Source organism: Lissotriton vulgaris, unplaced genomic scaffold, assembly GCF_964263255.1.
Source record: "Lissotriton vulgaris unplaced genomic scaffold, aLisVul1.2 SCAFFOLD_2353, whole genome shotgun sequence".
NCBI classification, from domain to species: domain Eukaryota; kingdom Metazoa; phylum Chordata; class Amphibia; order Caudata; family Salamandridae; genus Lissotriton; species Lissotriton vulgaris.
The window spans coordinates 190,804-210,777 of record NW_028250830.1 but is presented as its reverse complement, the minus strand read 5'-3'; the positions used below and the strand labels follow the sequence as shown (position 1 = coordinate 210,777).

Here is a 19,974-nt window from a genome sequence, read left to right as displayed (position 1 = left end):
AATACACTTCTCTCAGTTTCCAAATGGATTCTGAGGATTTTCCTTCTTTCGGGCAAAATTTCTTTAATATATACCAATGCATATCTTCAGGTGCATGGTTTTTCTCTAGATAGTGACTGACTATAGGGGCTGCTGTTTTTTTCTTCCTAATTGCAGACCTATGCTCTGTGAGCCTCACATTTAGTGATCTGCCAGTCTCACCCACATATCCCAATTCGCATGGGAAGATTATCAAATAAATAACATTTGATGTCTTGCAGTTGTTAAGATCAGTAGATGTTATCACTTGCCCATTAACATGTAGTGTGGGAGCTTCTATAGCTGTAGCACATGATTTGCAATTTGCACATTCCACAGTGCCTATCACTGGTTGCAATCCAGTGATACTCATTTGTTTTGGTGTACTTCTCGTACTCATACGAGAGTGTACCACATGGTCTTTTAGGTTTTTGTTGCACTTGTATGCGAACATGGGTTTATCAATCTTCTCCTTATTAGATGTATCCGCATTCAAATTCTGCCAGCTGGAGTATACTGCCTGTCTTATCCTCTCATTTAGCATGGAATGTCGGGTGATGAAGAGAAGAGAGGGCTCCTGCTCTGTTTTAACACTCTTTAACAAATGCTGACGGTCAAAAAACCGAGCTCTTTTGTAGGAATCTCTGACAATCTTTCTAGGACTGCCCCTAGCCAGGAACTCCCTCTTCATATCCTGTGCTTTGGTGTCATAATCCCAAATATTAGTACAATTGTGCCTCAGGCGCAAAAATTCTCCAAAGGGGATACTATTTTTTGGATTACCGGATAATAACTGTCATAGTGTAGTAGGGTGTTCCTGGCCGTTGGCTCAACAAATAAGTCAACTATCAGGACCCCTACATTACACTTGATTAACACATCCAGATATTCAACCTGTTCTGTACTGAAATTTTGCCCGAAAGAAGAAAAATCCTCAGAATCCATTTGGAAACTGAGAGAAGTGTATTGGATTTTTATTTTGGGGACTGCAGTTAAAGGCTTGAGTCTTGAAATACCTTGGGATCAGGCCATCAAGTAGAACTAGTCTTGTTTAACAATTCAGTTAAGGTAGAAAACATCAAAAATGAAAATCAAAAATGAACAACATACAATGGGGCTCGTTGTCTGATAGCTGATAGGCAGGTGAGATAAGGGTGAAAAAGATACCTTATAGATCAAAAGGCATAAGTTTGACAATTAATATCGTACAGTGATATGTGAGAAAGTAAAATATATAGTTATATGTAAGCTATAGAGATTCTAAAATGATTGGCCAAATATTAATTAGAAACAAGTATACGCTAGGAGGAACAAACCATGTTATCTTGTATAAATATGATGAGGGCCTTAATGGCTTATCAAATGTACATTTGTGTAAGATAAGATAAAAGTCCAAGATTGGAGTAATCGTTTTGATCAGGAGAGTTATGAAACAGTGTATCACCATCACTCTGATTCACATCCATTACCAGTGAGGGAAGATCATAGTATACACTCAGACCCAAGAGTGATGGTCATATATGTATAAAACTGATATATTCCCTTTGTTTTTGAGGACAAGTAACATCAAATTATTGTTAGAAAATCTCACCAGTAGGTATTTCGAGCTGCACTTGTGTCCCTTGCTAGGGAGTGAAGAATGTTTCTACATAAGTAGTAAATAAGGGAATTCCAGCTGGACCTGTGTCTCATGCTAGGGTGTGTAGAATGTTTCTTTACAGTCAGTAAATAAAACATCTTGGCTATATAGACAAACTCCCCTTTAGATTAGTAGGTAAACTTCTGTCCTTCGGAACAAATAACAACACATAATTTCTGCAGAGCAGCCTGCTTTCAGGAGGTTGTAGGTTGAACTTGTGCCCCATGCATGGTGTGCTCGCGTAGTTAATTAATATACATCATGGGTAGACTGGGGTTATTAGGTAAACAAAGTGCCCTACTATATTAGTTAAATAGTTAGCATCAAGTTTGGCAGTACATTTAAAAAAAAAGGTGCCAAACATAAGTAAACCGACAAATAGGCTCTCTATAACACACAGCCAGAAGGACATAATGAATATCTGTGAGCTGTAATTAAGTATTCTACAGTAAGTAAGTACATACAATATGGCGGCTACATTGCTATAGCTTATTTTGTTAAGGCGCATATTTGTGACGTCACCACGCAGCGTACATACGCTACATCAGATCATTTCAAACGAGAAGCTTGCCGGTCCTGGTTTGTCGTCTAATGGATTGGGAGTTTACAAGAAATAGGGAAGGTAAGAGAGCGTAGTGACCTATGGAGCCTGTTTATTGACTATTTAAGTGATTGCCTTCATAAGTTGCTATCTAGTAAGCAATAGCTTGGGGTAAATACGAGTTAGTGGTGTAAAATTTTAACCGGCGGCTTCACCGTAGCGGTTATAAAATATTGTGTAAGTATAGTGAGGCTCCTTCAGACATACAGGGTAGCGTTAGGTATAAGGCCAACAGGAATGTACAGAAACTTCTTTACCTTTATTGAAAGATCGGTAAGCAGTCCAAAATTTTAAACATATATCCACTGGAGTGGAGTCTCTTAAAGACAGCTGATACCCGTATTATGGCGGCTATATTAATACTTCATGCATTGGTAGGACACTTATTTGTCATGTCATACCTTAAGCAAATAAAGACTATGCCGCATCATTCAAAACCATTAGCTTGTCAACCCTGTTTTGCAACATTGAATATTGTCGAGCAAATTGGGAGTGTCATACTGCAAGAATAGATATACATCATGTTACGCTATTTAAAACTATTAGCCTGTTTGCCCCGGTTTGTAATGTTGTATTATTGTAGAGCAAATTGGGAGCTTATACGAAGTTAAGAATGCAAGAGAACTTACAGAGTTTTAGACCTTGCATTGGACTGTTGAAGGGAATGTCCTTAGAACTTGACATTTTGTTGACAGAAACTTTTAGGTATAGTGTCATATAAAGCTAGCTAAGACTGTGATCGCCAAGAAAGGTAGCCGCGTCTTAGCGTTAATTATAAAATGGAGGCAAAATATAGGATTGACATATAGCTGTACCAAATAGTTTTTTTTCTCTCTCTTTTTACCAGGCTATATCAGGCTGTATCTCTACGTACATTAAAGGCTCAAAGACATTGAAGATCAGGATATCAACCGCAACATGAATTGATTTTAGTTGTTGAGGTTAGTATATCCTTCTCTATGTAGATTTAGATATTTAGGAGGGGCATTTGAACCTGCTATTAGCTTTATGGAATCTAATATAGTCTAATTTACTATTTCAGCTTTATTAAATATTGACTCAGTATCTGGATGCAATTACTTGATTCACCAAGTTGAACTTGTGATAATCCTCGAGGTGAGTATATTGTCTGTCCTCCCCCTGGCCCTTTTCAGTATAGTTAGATACAGAAAATTATAACCTTATATAAAAGCAGTTAGATATTAGCTAATAAGGATTAATTTATCATTCCAGCAACATCATATATTCATCGAATCTTCGATTAAATCCTCCTGACCCTATGTTGGACTATAAGTAATCAAAGGAAGTAATTGTGATAGATTGGGTAAGTAATCATTAGTTGTAACTATTAGTATCCCGTATATAGAAAGGTTAGCTAATACAAATTAATTTACCATTTCAGCGAAAACGATGTATTTATCGAGTCCACGTATATCGAACCTCTTGATCCAGTATTTAAATATAAAGAAATGAAGGAAGTGATCAAAACAGATCTGGTAAGTAGTCAATAGGTGTAATCATATGTACATAAATCATATAATAGAGATGTATGATCATATTAGGAAACAGAATGTGGTATATTTATAGTCTGGAATACATATCTTTACCTAACAGATTCTAGCACACTAATGCAGTGGCAAAGTGAGAGAACTAGGAAAATAAAATACCTTGGGATAATGAAATTATTATGAGTTTTAAAACATCTCTGAAAGTCTAAGTAAGAAAGAAATCTAGTTAACAAGACTAGTATCTATGTCTACATGATGGCTAACCCACATATAAACCCAAATAGTAAAAAAGAAACGAGAATGACATTATATGTTCACAAGATTTGTATTAATAAATACTGTTGCATTTCACTGCGAAATTCGAACTTTTGAGTTTTTTTGACCATGTATATAGGGGAGGGTGATAGTCTGTACAGAGACATCTTGATGTTATTATTGTAGTCTGCAGTTGGACCATAGACCATTAAAGGATTTTTCTAAATGAACTGCTAGATCATTTGTGACTGTTTTTGTTTACCAGCTGAGGGCATTTATACCCTTCAGGTTATATCATACATTGTAATATCTTGTGGTTCAAATGTATATATATAAGGATCTAGAACGTGTATTTTATGAAAAGAATCATTGATTATACGTATGTATGTATTTTCTCAATTTAAAATAATTTATAAGAAGAAAAAAGAAGTGAAATAAAAAGGAAATATATATTTTTATATAACAGTAGTATTGTTTGTATAATTTGATTGTTGGTCTAAGGTTTAATTGCTTCACAGTTTATTATTATGCACTGTGCCCGGTGCAAATTTATATCCCAAAAAAGATAATCTTGGACAGACCAGCACCAAACGCAGAATTTGTGCTGTCCATTGGTGGCCTTCTATGGATAGTCAAATCGATGATGCAGTCAGAGGTTGCATTATTTGTTGTTCGAGTGAAAAAGTGGTCAAAACAGTATCTCCTCCCACACAAGTTGTGGAACTTCCTAGTGGACCTTGGATGAAGTTGGCTGTTGATTTTTATTAGACATTTCAATGCTCTACCTAACAGATACAAGTTTGCTTTGGTTGTTCTATAGCAAGTGGTAGGAGGTACATTTTAAGGTTGATCCCAACACTCAAGAAGTTGTCAGCTTCTTTCAGAGTCTTGTTGTCAGAGAGGGTTTTCCTAAAAAATTAGTGTCTGATAACAGAGAGCAGTTTGTTTTAAAGGAAATGTCTGATTTTCTTTGTCAGTCTAGTATTGTTCATCGTCGTGTCACTCTTTACCACCCTCAAGCAAACAGTTTTATTGAGCACATGAATCACATTTTGGTTGAGTGTGTTTAGTGGGTTGTTTCCAACAGGGTGTAAGTTAGAGAAGCTGTGCAGAGCATGTTGAGGGCTTATCGCACTACCCCTTGTTTGGCTGTTGGGAAGAGTCCTTTTGAACTTTTGCATAGGAGAGTGGCCACTTTTGGCATGTGTCCTGCTTGGATGAGGCTTTGGGATTAGTGTTCAAGGACTACCACCTCTCTTGCTGGTGGTACGGGGATGGTGTTCTGCTGAAGCTTCCTCCAATGGTTCCAAGGATGTGATGGGATGGTGTTCTAAGGTTCAAGTGGGAGATTGGGTGAAAATCAAGCTTCCTCTTAAGGTTCCTAACGGGTTGTCTAAGTTTGGCCCTGCTGTTCGGGTGGATATAACTTCTCGTTTTGCAGTAAGAGTCAACGGGAGGAGTTGGTGGAATCTCTCAAGGATGTGCCGGATTCCAAATCAAATTGTACGCCAAATGGGACTGGAAACTGGACTAGAACACTCGTCTGATCAAGGCGTTTCCAATTCCAGTGTCCCTTGGATTTCTGCTCATATTCCTTTTTTACAGAGAAGTGGAAGAAAGAGAGTGCCAAAGAAACGCATGAATCTGTGAATATTGTACTTGTACCTTTTCATGGTTTTTGCATAAATGTTGTGCATATGTTGTTGTACTGTACTATGAATCGTTATCTGCTATGTTTTGAGTTTTTCTTGCATCTTTCCTCTTTTGCATTCTTCTTCTCTCTTTTCCTCTTGTGTGTTTTTGCTTCCTTCCTTGCAGAGTTAAGTTTTCATTTTCTCCCTTTTGTTTGTGTGGTAAAGAAGGGAGATGTTGTAGTAATGCATTTACTTGTTTAGTGAGCCTATCTCCATGGTTATGGAATGTTGATGAATGTTGGTCAATCACTGGATGCTGTGGAGACAAATGGTCAATAAACATATGGTTTCTGCACTTACCCTGTTTGGAGTGTTCACGTCAGAACCCTACCTCCAAAGTGACGAATACTTCTCCCGTATATATGCCGCACATAGGTTCACCTAGAGCAGAAGCAGTAGAGTAGCAGTTCTGCATGTGCACTTCTGCAGAAAGCCTCTTGTCTTCCAGTCCCCAGGACTGACCTCAAACTAGACAGGCATGTGGGAGTGTTCAAAACTGCTCCATACATTTAAATGAATACAATACATAAATGAAACCTAACAGACAGTCATTATCATCCAATAGTTATAAAGTGGTAAATATCACACACACATCATGAGCCCACCAAAGAACCAGAGCAGGATTGGCCGTTGTGCCACTCAGGCATTTTCCTGGTGGGCTATAAGGTAGGAGCTGCTTTCAGACTGGATGGGCTACAATGACCCAGCCATGACCCCCACAGCTGTATTCTAGTCACAGCCTCCTGCAGTGTAGGACTAGTTTTAACATTCTTGTCAAGACTGGTTTTGGTTTCCATGCATATGGAGTGAGCAAATACAAGTAATCAATCATCATTAATCCCATTTATTAGGCACATATTACCCAGTAAGGTCTCCTGACACAGCTTACACATTTGAAAAAGAGTAATTCAGCTGCTCTGCTATTCAAGATACTTGTAAAAGAGGATCGTCTACAAAACTCCAAGCACAAGCGGGGTTTTACAATGTATTAAAACATTCCACCCACTAAGAGTAGAATGTTCTAAAGTAAAAAGGGCGAAAGATGAAAACAAACATTGGAATATTGGAGCTCTGGGCTTATACCAGCTCTTGTAGGTCCGGGGTTACTCCATTGTCTTCAATGGAGCTCTCAAAATACCAATGTTCTACTATAGCTTTGATGGTATCCGTAGTGGCCATTAAAGGTCACTCCAGCATTAAAGGCCCAAGCCAAAGCTGAGGGTCTTCAATAAGGAAGCAGCCTTTATTGGCATGTAGAGCCCGCTACAAAGGCTATTAGAACATTCTGCCACTAGACGGCAGAATTTTCTAATTTGTAAAAACAAGGCCTCATGGAGCCGAGGGGAATGAATTTCCCTCGGCTCCGTGAGGCCTTTGGCATGTTGGAGCCAGCTCCTACCGGCCATTAAAAGCCTGAAGCACTCCATTGTTTTCAATGGAGCTCCCAACATTCCAATGTTCTAATATGAGTAATTCTCTTTGCTAGGTATTGCGGAGTTTTGTCAAGGTAAATTTGCTACACTTCACTCTGCCCTTAAATGAGACATGATGCCCATTAAGCTAGATCTGTTTTTGGCTATTGTACATGAATGTTTTATTAAAATTACCTTTCAGACTCCTGCTATATTCCTGAGTCCCTCAATATTGAAGCTAGTATTGTAGTACAACTGGGCGTGTCAGTAAACTACTCAATAAGGACATTATTTATGTATTTAAAGGTTATTAGTGAAGTGTGACACTTTGTGGTTACTTCAGAGCGCCCGGAGGAAGAAAGTTCACATTTCTGATGTGAGAAAAGGTCAGACTCCAGTCAGAGATGCTACGAGAACCATGTTCAAAACTCCTCTCTCGCAATCCCTCTTGTGTTACTAGTTTGGTTAAAAGCTAGTCTGAACAATTCAGCATTAAATTTTTCCAAACGTAGAGGTCGATTAGGATGGCGGACGGATTGCCCCCGCCGGGCTGGCGGTAGCCACCGCCGGCCCGGCGGGGGCAATCTGTCCGCCATCCTCCCTGAAATGACCCCCCGCCACATTAGGATGGCTGGGGGGGTCCACGGCGGAAGGGAACACCGTCTGCCACTTTTCCGCCATGGTCGCCTTGCGACCGTGGCAGAAAAGGTCTTATATGGTGGCGGTGTCTATCAGACACTTTCAGCCATATTAGGATGGGCTTTGGGGAATGCCTTTCCGTGGCGGCAAATGCATACGGTCTTTGCTTTGGGGGCCCGTTGCAGGCCCCCAGGGTGAAGGGGGGATTGGGGGTGCACATGTGGGGTACCTATGGTAGTACAACATGGAAGGCGCCACGCGGTAGCTGTCATGTTGTGCTTTGAAACGCACAACATGCATTTTTAGCATAGCGGCGGGCAGTGCTTTCAGCACCGCCCGCCGCAATATTAAAAATGTGGGATGCACCCGCCACTGTGGCGGGTGCATCCTAATTCGGTGCACGGGACATCCGCCATTATGGCAGACGGTCCCTTAATGTGGTTGAGTTTGATTAATAAGTGTTGATTAAGAGTATTCCAGAGTCTATATCTTTGTACGTCCAGCAATCTGCCTCTGTGTTTAGATCTTTTGAACAATTTAGATGATATTTAGAGGGTTCTGTTAGAGGCATAGTGGGGCTTCAGTTTATGCAAGTATGTGGGACCTTTGTCCTAGCATGCTTTATAGACGGTATAGAGGAACCAAAATGTAACCCTGGAATCCACTGCGATGGGATTAATATGGTCCTGCTTAAAATGGTCAGTGGATATTCTGACTGTTGGCTTCTGACATCTCTGTAGCTCTGCAAAGGTTTTTTGGGGGGGAAACCAGAATAGCTTATTTGGTTCCAGTTAAGGATTATTAGGACACAAATTGGGCCAGATGTAGGAGCCCTAATACCGGTCGGTAACGGCCGAATTCGGCCGTTACCGATCGGTATTAGGGTTTCCAGATGTAGGGGGCCTATATTTTACCGATTCTGTAAATTTACTGAATCGGTAAATTTACAGAATCGGTAAAATACTGAATCGGTATATTTACCGATTCGGAAAATCCACATGTAGGTTGCACTACTAAGAGTGCCACAAGCCCTTAAGAATCAGCATTTTACCACCCAATCCTATTGAGTGGTAAATTACTGAATTCAGGTGTGCATGCACACCGAATCGGTAAATACCGACTCTTACAGAATCGGTAATTTTTTACCTACATCTGCCTCCTTCCAATTTACCGACTCTTAAATACCAAATCGGTATGAGTCGGTATTTAAGAGTCGGTAAATCGGATTTACCTACATCTGGCCCGACGTCTTGTTGGTTTCAGACTGTGGTTGATATGTGATAAGAGCAAGTCTCATGAAACTAAGAGCTGCATGTTCAGACCATTTGCCTTGACGATCAAAAGTGACATTAGCATCTATAAGGATCCCATGGTTCCTTACTTTTTGGAAGTTAAACATTTTACCAAGGCATGAAAGGTAGTAAAAGTATATTATTATATCTAATGCTTTTTTCAGTGCTTTATTGACTACAATTATTGAAATATGCAATTAGAGATACAATGCTTCTTTTAGCAAACAAAGTAGTGTATTATAACAAAATCAAATATATTTATCGTATTTATGATATGTCCATTCTGCTATTACAGTTATGGATCATGTTGTTGAATTGTTTCAAAGGCAAAAAGAAAGTTAAAAAAAAATGATCTTGGCTCTCAGCCTCATTTCTCTTAGTATGAAAGTAAGATCATTTTTGTGGAATTTGTAATTCTAGGATGGGGCATATACTCTTTAACTTACTAACTTCCCTCCATCTTTGACAGGATCTGGGCCTGTAAAGCGCCTGGTATTGCCATCACCATTTAGAACACACTTCATAAATAAAACAAATCAAATGTAATAAATAAACAAATAAATGAACAAATACACAGATAAGTTAATACATAAATAAATAATTCAACTCCAGTATGGAATTTGATTATTCCCTTTTGTCTGATTTAGTCTTTGTTTGATGAGACCCCGAGTACGAGTGCCTCGGAGGAAACTTTCTATTTATGGCAACTAATAAAATCCCACCCCTGGTGTTCCAAATTTATCGAGAATATTAAATTGCACCTACTCAAAGGCTTTGAGAATAACTGGCAAAATGTTGTGCTTACTGCCCAAAATCCACAAGTGATAATAAATAGTATTTATTTTTCCCTCTTAAATTCAGTCAGGCTTGACCTGTCAAAATTCTACAAAGGGTGAGGACTTTTTGGCACATGGTAAGTACCGACTTTGGTTACATTTGCAAACATCGAATTCCAACCCCTGCACAAACAAAGGGTTGCACAGGGGAGGGGTTCTTTGACCCACTTATAATCAGGGCCTCAGGCTCATGGCATTGAGTAGAATCAATCCTATAATGTGTTCTTTGTTACTATGTTTCATTCTTACTTGGCTTCTCGCAGTTGATTCCAGTGATGTCATCAGTCAAGTTCTTAATACAGTTGCAGATCTGCCTGTTGGAAAGCACCGTGCAGGGCAGGTGCTCGCTGCACACTGAAGGAGGCCAAGCGTATCCGTGTTCACATGTGCAGGTCCTCTTTTCTTCCAAGCCTCTGCATACTAGGAAAAAATAATTTACTTGGTTTAGTAAGGAACATACAATGGGGATAAAACATGGTGTTACTCTGAGTCCGATTTTCCTATTGACCTTTGTTACTGAAATACATTCAGTTTGTCCACGTGAGTGGATAATGTTTCTGTGCAAATAAATGAAGAAAACTGTGGGGCATATTCATGAGTTTTTCACGAAGTGCAGGGCAGCAAGTCATCTTGGGCAGGAATGCGTCACATCTGTGCTGGTACTGTTTTGGCTGCCAAGCACCAATGCAGGCACCCTTGCTCCAGCCAACGTGGGTGCCTAAATTGTAAGGTGGATTATTTTTGTGCATGAAGCAGCACCTTCCTGTACAAAAAACATCCCCTGAGGCATTTTCCTCTTTAGCACACATAGAAAGAGGAAAACACGAGGAGAAATAAAGATATTTCTCATTATTACGCATCCCTGGGGAGATATAGATTTTTGGAGTATTCCCAGGTCTACATACACATAGAAATGGGGCTGCACAAGTAAAGTTGCTGCGATATAGAAGAAAAAACACACAAGTTTTTAATACTGTCCTCACCCACAGAAATCTGTGGCATGCTTTAATGAACCACCTACCCCTCCAATCTGAAAACTGTCGACATGTTTCAGCCGGCCTATGCGAAGTCCCCGGCTTTCATCAGGACTAAGAAAAATAGATCCTTTAGACCCTCTCCCTACCTCCTTTCTTGTGGAGTAAAGCGTAGCCACAATCTGAGTAAATGCTCAGGTCTAGTGGGTTGAGTAACTTACTCCCAGTGAGATTCCGAGTTTCATTAAAAACAATGCTTGAACTGGCGGGGGAGAGAAGACAGCTCCCTATAGTCACACGTTCATCAAGGTGAGCTTGTCTTTAAGGGCATCGAACCAGTAACCCAGTTCAAAAATTGATAGGATTTAAAGAAAGATTTACATAATCTTTGGGTAGTCTGCCCTACAGCATTTGTGGTAAAATCAATGGCAAAGCCCTACACTCCAAAACCCCTGGATACCTGGCTCAAAAACTGGAACTATCAGGAGCCGGCAGACCTTCCAGAAGTGCAAACTCTTTACTTCTGAAACCTCAGACTCTTCGCCTAAAGAGAATGAGACTCAGACCCTGCTCTGGCGTGGCTCCATAGTTCTGGGATTCTCTCCCACCTGAAATTCGCAGAATCCCCTACACAGCGGTGTTACAACATGAAGTAAAATCAATCCTAATGAACAAGTTCCTGCCTTAATTGGATCATGGCCTGTCTGTTTACGATATGTTTTTTTTTCTTTGTCTTTCCTTACATTGTAATGTCTATGTTTCTCTGCATACCTTCTTATGTAACCTTTTGCTCACATCTACGTACAATTTTGTTTTATTATTTATTTATTTTGCGATTTCTAGAGCGCCTGGTGACCCGTAGGCATCCCCGCGCTATTCAACCTGTAAAGATCCTGAAGGAGGAAGAGGGAGTGTCTTAATTGGGGAACAGGAGGGTTTTAAGTTTCTTACGGAACACCATGTAGGAGGGTTCCAGGCGTAGACTGAGAGGGAGTGAGTTCCACGCTGTGGAGGCTTTGACCGAAAAGCGGCGACCGCCAGTGCGAGCCTTCCTGAATTTGGGCACCGTAGCAAGATGTTCGGCGTCGGAGCGAAGGGGTCTTGAGGCTTTATATGGGGTAACCATATTTTTAAGCGCGGCAGGGCCAGCTCCATTGATGAGCTTGTGGGTGGTACATAGGGCCTTGAACTCTACTCGTTGGCGGACAGGGAGCCAGTGTAGGGCTTTGAGGGCAGGCTTAGCCGACACTCTAGGGGGGAGGTTCATAATGAGCCTGGCCGCCGCATTCTGGGTGCGTTGGAGTTTGTCCAGGGTGTACTCCGGGGCCCCCAGATAGATAGCATTGCTATAATCGAGCCGGGCCAGGACAAGACCCTGGACAAGTAATTTCCTGGATGGGAGGGGAAGAAGGGGCAGGATCTTGCGTACGGACCGCAGGAGACCGAAGCAGGTGCCTGCTGTCTTGGCTGCCTGTGTTTTCATGGTAAGGTCGGGTTCCAACCAAACTCCTAGAGTTTTGATTTCATTTCTAGGAGAGGGGATTTCGCCGAAGGTGTCGGGCCAAGATGTAGGTGGAAAGGTCGTCCATTTATTGCCCAGGAGCATGATCTCGGTCTTTGCGCCGTTCAGCTTCAGGGCCGAGTCACACATCCAGGTATGAATGTCCTGGAGGCAGTGCAGCAAGCTGTCAGGATGGTTATCCAGGTGGGGCAGGGATACGACAAGTTGGGTGTCGTCAGCGTAGTTGATTATTTTTATACCGTAGGGGGCCACTACGTCTTCCAGGGGAGCCATATAGACATTAAACAGGGTGGGGCTGAGCGACGACCCCTGGGGAACTCCGTTCTTCAGTGGAAGAGGATCTGACCGGGAGTTGCCGTCCCACACCTGAAAGGATCGATGGGAGAGAAAGGATTCAAACCACGCTCGTGCCGTACCCACAATTCCTGCCTTGGCCAGGCGGTGTAGTAGGACACGGTGATCCACCGTGTCAAAGGCGGCGCTAAGATCCAGGAGGATCACTGCCACTGATCCCCCTGAATCTAGGATACACCTTGCCTCCTCGATGACAGAGAGGAGTGCAGTGTCCGTGCCATGGCCGGGTCGAAACCCAGTTTGAGATTGGCGCAAGATGTTGTTTGTCTCGAGAAATTGGGATAGTTGCGAGTTGACTAGTTTTTCAGCCATCTTACTGATACAAGGAAGCAGTGAGATCGGTCTGTAATTGGACATGTCGTCCGGGTTCAGTTGGGGCTTTTTCAGCAAAGCCTTCACGACTGCGTTCTTCCAGTTGGGGGGTACCGTTCCACCAGCGAGGGAAGAGTTGATAAGGTCCCTGATGATAGGGGCTATGGTGGAGGATACCTTTTTAAGGAATCTGGCCGGGGCTGGGTCAAGGGGGGAACCGCTTTTCATTTTCTCTAGCGTGGACGTCACCTCGGTGAGGGAAACTGATCTAAAAGTCTCCAGCTGTGGGCTGTTGTTTTCGTCCGCTGTGGCCAGGGTGGGAGGGGGGCTGACAGTAGGAAGGGAGTCCAGTATCCGCAGGATTTTAGACTCAAAATAATTGGCCAGATCCTTGCTTCTGTCTGGGGGGGGGAGGGAGGGGGGGGTGCTGTTGGGATGTTAAGTAGTTCTTTAACTATCTGATAGGATTCTTTGGCTGAGTTGGTCGCGGTTTGTATTCTGTTGTCGTAGAACGTAGATTTAGCTAATTTCAAGGCTGTTTTGTATTGTCTTACCGCGTTGTGATATATGTCCTTGTTGCTGTGGAGCCAGTCTTTCCTCCATGCTCTCTCCGCCTTTTTGCACACTTTACGGAGCGCTCTAAGTTCGGAATTATACCAGGGGGCATGGCCCTTGGTCTTGTTTTTCACCTCCCGATTTTTGATGGGGATGAGGCTGTCGAGGGATGAGGAAATCCAGTCTCTGAACTGGCTGTCTGCCATGGTGGGGTCGGCTGCGAGACTGGGGATAGTGGCGTCCAGCGCCAAGGCCCAGTTGTCCGTCGAGAGTCTGGCCCAGGATCTATCCCTGGTAAAAGTTGGGGGGTTTCTTAAAGGCCCCTGGGAGATGGGTTGAGACCAGGAAGTGGTCCGTCCACGGGAGGGGGAGGGAATTGGTGAACTGGAGGGAAGGGATGTTCGAGAATACAGGGTCGAGCAGATGTCCTTTCACATGCGTGGCTCCTGAGTTAGTCAAGGAGAAGCCAAGGGCACCCAGTTCACTGATAAAGTCAGACGATCCTGTGTCAGTTAGATCATCGAAATGGATGTTGAGGTCGCCTGTAATCAGGAAGTTAGATGTTAAGTGGGCCAGGGATGAAACGGATTCTAGAAAAGCAGCGGAGAAGGGGCCGAAGTGTCCAGGGGGTCTGTAGACCAGAAGGCCTGACAGGGAGTAGGTCGGCGAGAGCGTCAGTGTGAACATACAGCTCTCCGACTCCTTGCTCTGGATCTCGGTAGATCGGCAGGAGAAGTAGTCTCGGTAGATGATGGCTATACCACCACCTCGACCTAGAGGGCGGGGTTGGGACATGATGAGAAAGCCCGGGGGAAGGGCCGAGACTATGTCAGAGTTAGAGTGGCCGGTGATCCAGGTTTCAGTTAAGAAGAGTATATCCAGCTCGTGATCGACAATTAAGTGGTTTATGAGAAGGGCGTGCTTCGGAAGCGATCTACAGTTGAGTGTCGCTAATTTGAGGCCGGGGAGTGGGGCGGCCATCCTGGGAAGGAGTAGGTTACCAGGTTTGCAGATGTTACACCTAGTGAAGGGGACGTTTGGGTCATGTATGTTCCTGACAGGTGGTGTTTTTCGAAGGTCTGAGGCTAAGGAGATCTCGTCGAGAGTAAGGTCTCCTAATGGCAGTAGGTTCCGGCATGGGGGCTGGCCCTAGGCCCGGTCGTGTGCGGACGGGCGCAGACGGGCTTGCCTTAGGCGCGCCTTCGGCGCGCAAACGGCGCTCCCGCTGCGCTCGTCCGCTGCGCTGGTATGGCCGGCACATTTGTAGTCCTTGGGGTGGGCGTGGCCTCGCAGTGGGCGTGGCTTAGGCCTTGGGCGTTCCCTGTCTCAGCGCGGACCGCTGTCTCAGGGAAGAGTGAGGAGGGCTGTGTCAGCGCGTGGTGTGAGCGCTAAAACAGGTGAGCTCCTTGTGGTTTTAAAAGACACAAATACGGCGAAATACAAATTTTAAAAGCAGTTTTTTTCAAACTGAGCACAGTCCTCCGGCTTCCGCCTCAGAGGATGACAAACAGATTGTGGTGCACGCTAAGTTTCTAGCGTGTTTTGTAGTCCTTGGGGTGGGCGTGGCCTCGCAGTGGGCGTGGCTTAGGCCTTGGGCGTTCCCTGTCTCAGCGCGGACCGCTGTCTCAGAGAAGAGTGAGGAGGGCTGTGTCAGCGCGTGGTGTGAGCGCTAAAACAGGTGAGCTCCTTGTGGTTTTAAAAGACACGAATACGGCGAAATACAAATTTTAAAAGCAGTTTTTTTCAAAGTGAGCACAGTCCTCCGGCTTCCGCCTCAGAGGATGACAAACAGATTGTGGTGCACGCTAAGTTTCTAGCGTGTTTTGTAGTCCTTGGGGTGGGCGTGGCCTCGCAGTGGGCGTGGCTTAGGCCTTGGGCGTTCCCTGTCTCAGCGCGGACCGCTGTCTCAGGGAAGAGTGAGGAGGGCTGTGTCAGCGCGTGGTGTGAGCGCTAAAACAGGTGAGCTCCTTGTGGTTTTAAAAGACACAAATACGGCGAAATACAAATTTTAAAAGCAGTTTTTTTCAAAGTGAGCACAGTCCTCTGGCTTCCGCCTCAGAGGATGACAAACAGATTGTGGTGCACGCTAAGTTTCTAGCGTGTTTTGTAGTCCTTGGGGTGGGCGTGGCCTCGCAGTGGGCGTGGCTTAGGCCTTGGGCGTTCCCTGTCTCAGCGCGGACCGCTGTCTCAGGGAAGAGTGAGGAGGGCTGTGTCAGCGCGTGGTGTGAGCGCTAAAACAGGTGAGCTCCTTGTGGTTTTAAAAGACACAAATACGGCGAAATACAAATTTTAAAAGCAGTTTTTTTCAAAGTGAGCACAGTCCTCCGGCTTCCGCCTCAGAGGATGACAAACAGATTGTGGTGCACGCTAAGTTTCTAGCGTGTTTTGTAGTCCTTGGGGTGGGCGTGGCCTCGCAGTGGGCGTGGCTTAGGCCTTGGGCGTTCCCTGTCTCAGCGCGGACCGCTGTCTCAGGGAAGAGTGAGGAGGGCTGTGTCAGCGCGTGGTGTGAGCGCTAAAACAGGTGAGCTCCTTGTGGTTTTAAATGACACAAATACGGCGAAATACAAATTTTAAAAGCAGTTTTTTTCAAAGTGAGCACAGTCCTCCGGCTTCCGCCTCAGAGGATGACAAACAGATTGTGGTGCACGCTAAGTTTCTAGCGTGTTTTGTAGTCCTTGGGGTGGGCGTGGCCTTGCAGTGGGCGTGGCTTAGGCCTTGGGCGTTCCCTGTCTCAGCGCGGACCGCTGTCTCAGGGAAGAGTGAGGAGGGCTGTGTCAGCGCGTGGTGTGAGCGCTAAAACAGGTGAGCTCCTTGTGGTTTTAAAAGACACAAATACGGCGAAATACAAATTTTAAAAGCAGTTTTTTTCAAAGTGAGCACAGTCCTCCGGCTTCCGCCTCAGAGGATGACAAACAGATTGTTTAGCTCAGCATGCTTCCCCTGTCTTCAACGTCTCCTTACTTTGTTTCCTCCCCCCTCTACTGTGAAGCGTGCTGATACCCTTCGGGTCTTGTTCGCGCTATACAAAACTTTATATGAATAAATAAAGAAATAAATACATTTGGGTCTGTAACATTAGTTAAAACCTGATTTGAGTACCTCCTCACAAGGGGATTTGTTTTTTTTTTTGCTCAGTTATGAATTTGGTGAAGAGTCAAGATGTTTGTGTCAGTCAGATATCAGTGTTCTTTCCCTACAGGGGGCTATATAGTGATGCTAGAGGTGAAGTTGACCACTAACCTGACCTGACTTTACCAGGAACTGACAGGCCTTTGAACAGTGGCACTCTGATGTCTCTGAGACGCTGATATGGCTGGGGAAAATAAGTCACGTTAGACAAGCTTCATATTTTATTCACTAACACCACTGACATCATATAGGAACTTGTGCCTGCCGATCCTTTTCAGTAATTCATCCCACATTGCATTCCTTGCAGTTGCTGATGTTGCTTTGCACATAACTTCCACCAGTATTGGATTTAGAACCAATGTACAAGTGCCACACAGCTTTCTTGTAGACAGCACTCAACCACTTCTCAAAGTCCTTCATTCATGTTGCTTACAAATTCAACATAGGTGGAAGGCATTTGATTCCCTGTGTGACAGAACATCGATCCTCAGTGACACCAGACTCCTTATAGCAGAAATGTATTTTATTTATTTCTCCATAAACTTGTAAAGTGCACAGGTACCCAAAAAGAGGTTCCCATGGCTGAGCAAAAGAGAAGATGGCAGATTAACAACTTAAAACATCCAGGTCTTTAGGCCTTTATGGAAAGCAAGTAAGGAAGTGCAATTTCTCAGGGACTCAGGAAGGAAATTCCATAGTCTCGGCCAAGAACAGAGGAGGAACTCCTTCCAATGCAAGACAAGCACAATCTTTGCACAGTGCACAGGGCCAGGATCTGTGATCTCAGCATGTGTGTGCGCTGATAAGGCACCACTAGATCCTGTATGGAGCATGGGACTGCTCCAGATTTGGTTTTGAAGATGTAGCACTGAGCTTTGAATTGAATGTGCTTTGAAACTGTGAGCCATTGGAGCTCTTGGAGAACGTGAGAGACTGAGGCATGCTTCGGGATCCGGTATAGGAGTCTATTCGCTGAATTTCTAACTATCTGTAGCTGTCTGGTGGATACTTCATCTATGCTCAAGTATAGGACGTTACCAATGTCCAAACAAAACATAATGAGGGAGTGCACCACAGTCCTCTAGGCTGTTTGGATAATCATCTAGATGATCTTTTTCAACCACTTGAACAGCACAAAACAGCTAACAGTAACCTTGATCACCTGTGGCTTCATGGAAAGCTTCTCATCCAATACAAAGCCCAAATTCGTAACCTTAGGGGACAGAGCAGGGTGAGACTCTAATGATTCCGGCTCAAGGACCCGGGTTGTGATTCTTGTCCAGGATCATTGAGACACAACTTTGTAAACTTCTCTTTGAATTCTTGAGCAACGCCTATGAGTTAGAAGGAGAGGAATTACCATATGGAATTTGGCTCTGCCCGATTATGAGGGGGTGTGTGTCCAGCATCTAGTTATCCCAGGTGCAGAAACATCAGAATCGATTTTTCCAGGTGGTAATTCCACCTGTTAAAATTTCATGAGGTTGTGGTTGAGACAGAAGCCATGTCTCTACTTTAGATTTTTTTATGGCTTGGGGGGAGCATTTACACCCCTGCCAGACCATATGTTTCTCTTCTTTCAGCTTACCCCCCATACATCCCTTCAACCAATTCAGAGGTCCACTGTTAGAAGTGGGGGTCTCTATTTGGCAGAGGTAGGTACCTTTGACCAAATAGAGACCCTTGCGTCTAGTCGGGGTAAGGGGGTACACTCCTAAAATAACCCCTACTCACCCCCTTGGTAGCTTGGCACGAGCAGGCAGGCTTGTCTCAGAGGCAGTGTGTAAAGCATTTTTGAACAAATACAGTAACTCAGTGACAACACTACAGATGGACACCACACAAGTTGTAGTATAAAAATAAGTATTTTTATATAGACTTAACACAAGACCACAAATGACAAATATCAACAAAACTGTAAAAAATGGTAGAATTAGCTTAGTTCTCTTTAGATGGTAAATGCTACACTTTAATTTCAATATTCCTTTAGATGCGTAACGCTATACAATGAAAGTGTTGCAGGAATGGTGATGCGTCGGTTCTTTACACACAAGAACAGTGATGCGTTGGGTCCCTACTGCTGCGTAGGGGATGCGTTGGTTCTTCACTGCATGGGGAGTTGATGCGTCGGTTTCTTAATGCGCTTCTGTGGAGATGCAACCAGCAGCACCGTGATGCGTTGATGATCCTGTGTAATGAAACAAAATGGTGTCTTCTTCTTGATGTGACACGTTGTGTGCATGCCCGACGGCCGTGCGGCTACTCAACGATTCTTCTGAGCTGCGACAGGCCCTGCGACACTCTTCTCCGGTGATGCGGGGTGCTTCGGAAGATGCGATGGCGGCAGCAGCGGCACGCTTCTCCGATGATGCGCCGGCATCTGCTGTGACGGTAACACTCTTCTCCGGTGATGCAACGACAACGGCTCCGGCGGCAGCACGCTTCTTCATCTTGAGTCGCGCTTCCAGCTCCCAGCAACACGCAGTCTCACAGAAGGCCCAGCTCAACAGCAGGCACTTCCATTCCCAGCAAGGGAAGGCAGGGGAGCTGGTTGGGGAAGTCTGCTGTCCCTGAGACTTCAGCATGAGGCAAGCTCTATCTCAAGTCCTTGGAGATCCTTTATAAGTTGATTTGAAAGTAGCACAAAGTCCTTTCTCCTTTCTTTGGCAGTCAGGCAACCACTACAGGCCAATCCCCCAAACAGCACTCAGCTTAGGCATAGTCTCCTCCTCAGTTTCTCTGGTTCCTCTCCTCAGCAAAGGTTCTTCTTGTTTACCAAAAGTGATCTAAAGTTCCCCATATTTATACTAGAAAATCCTTTGTCCTCTGAAGGCAGAGGGTCCTGTACCCAGTCCAAACCAGTTCTGTGCAGTCCTGGAGCACTTTGTTGATAAGACTCCCTCTTTCCTTTGACAGTGTGTACCAGAGACATCAGACACACCGCAGGAGGTGGAGCCAGAATTATGGAAGGCAAGCACAGGCCTATTCAGGTCCCAGGTGCAACTCCTCCCACCCATCTACATGCAGATAGCTCTATTCAGCCCTGTTCTGACGCACCCTGTCTCCTGGAATCCTTCAGCCCCTGTCACTCAAACTCCAGATAAGGAATACACAACCTAGCGGAGGCAGGCTTGGATAGTTCAGTAAGAAAATACTCACTTTCTAAAAGTGGTATTTTCAACACACAGAACAGAACGTTGAAACCAACTTCACTAACACATGTCTTTTATCATT

General features: G+C 44.2%; 1 protein-coding gene across 1 annotated transcript in view; it reads right to left on the bottom strand.

The window, feature by feature from the left end:
• LOC147663104 (adhesion G protein-coupled receptor F1-like) overlaps window positions 1-19,974 on the bottom strand; it is a gene marked incomplete at its 3' end in the record, with an annotated part of 365,238 nt that overhangs the window by 176,158 nt on the left and 169,106 nt on the right. The window contains exon 6 of the mRNA XM_086950677.1: window positions 10,144-10,314. Coding sequence (XP_086806803.1) covers window positions 10,144-10,314 — 171 coding nt within the window. The remainder of the gene's footprint in view (window positions 1-10,143; window positions 10,315-19,974) is intronic.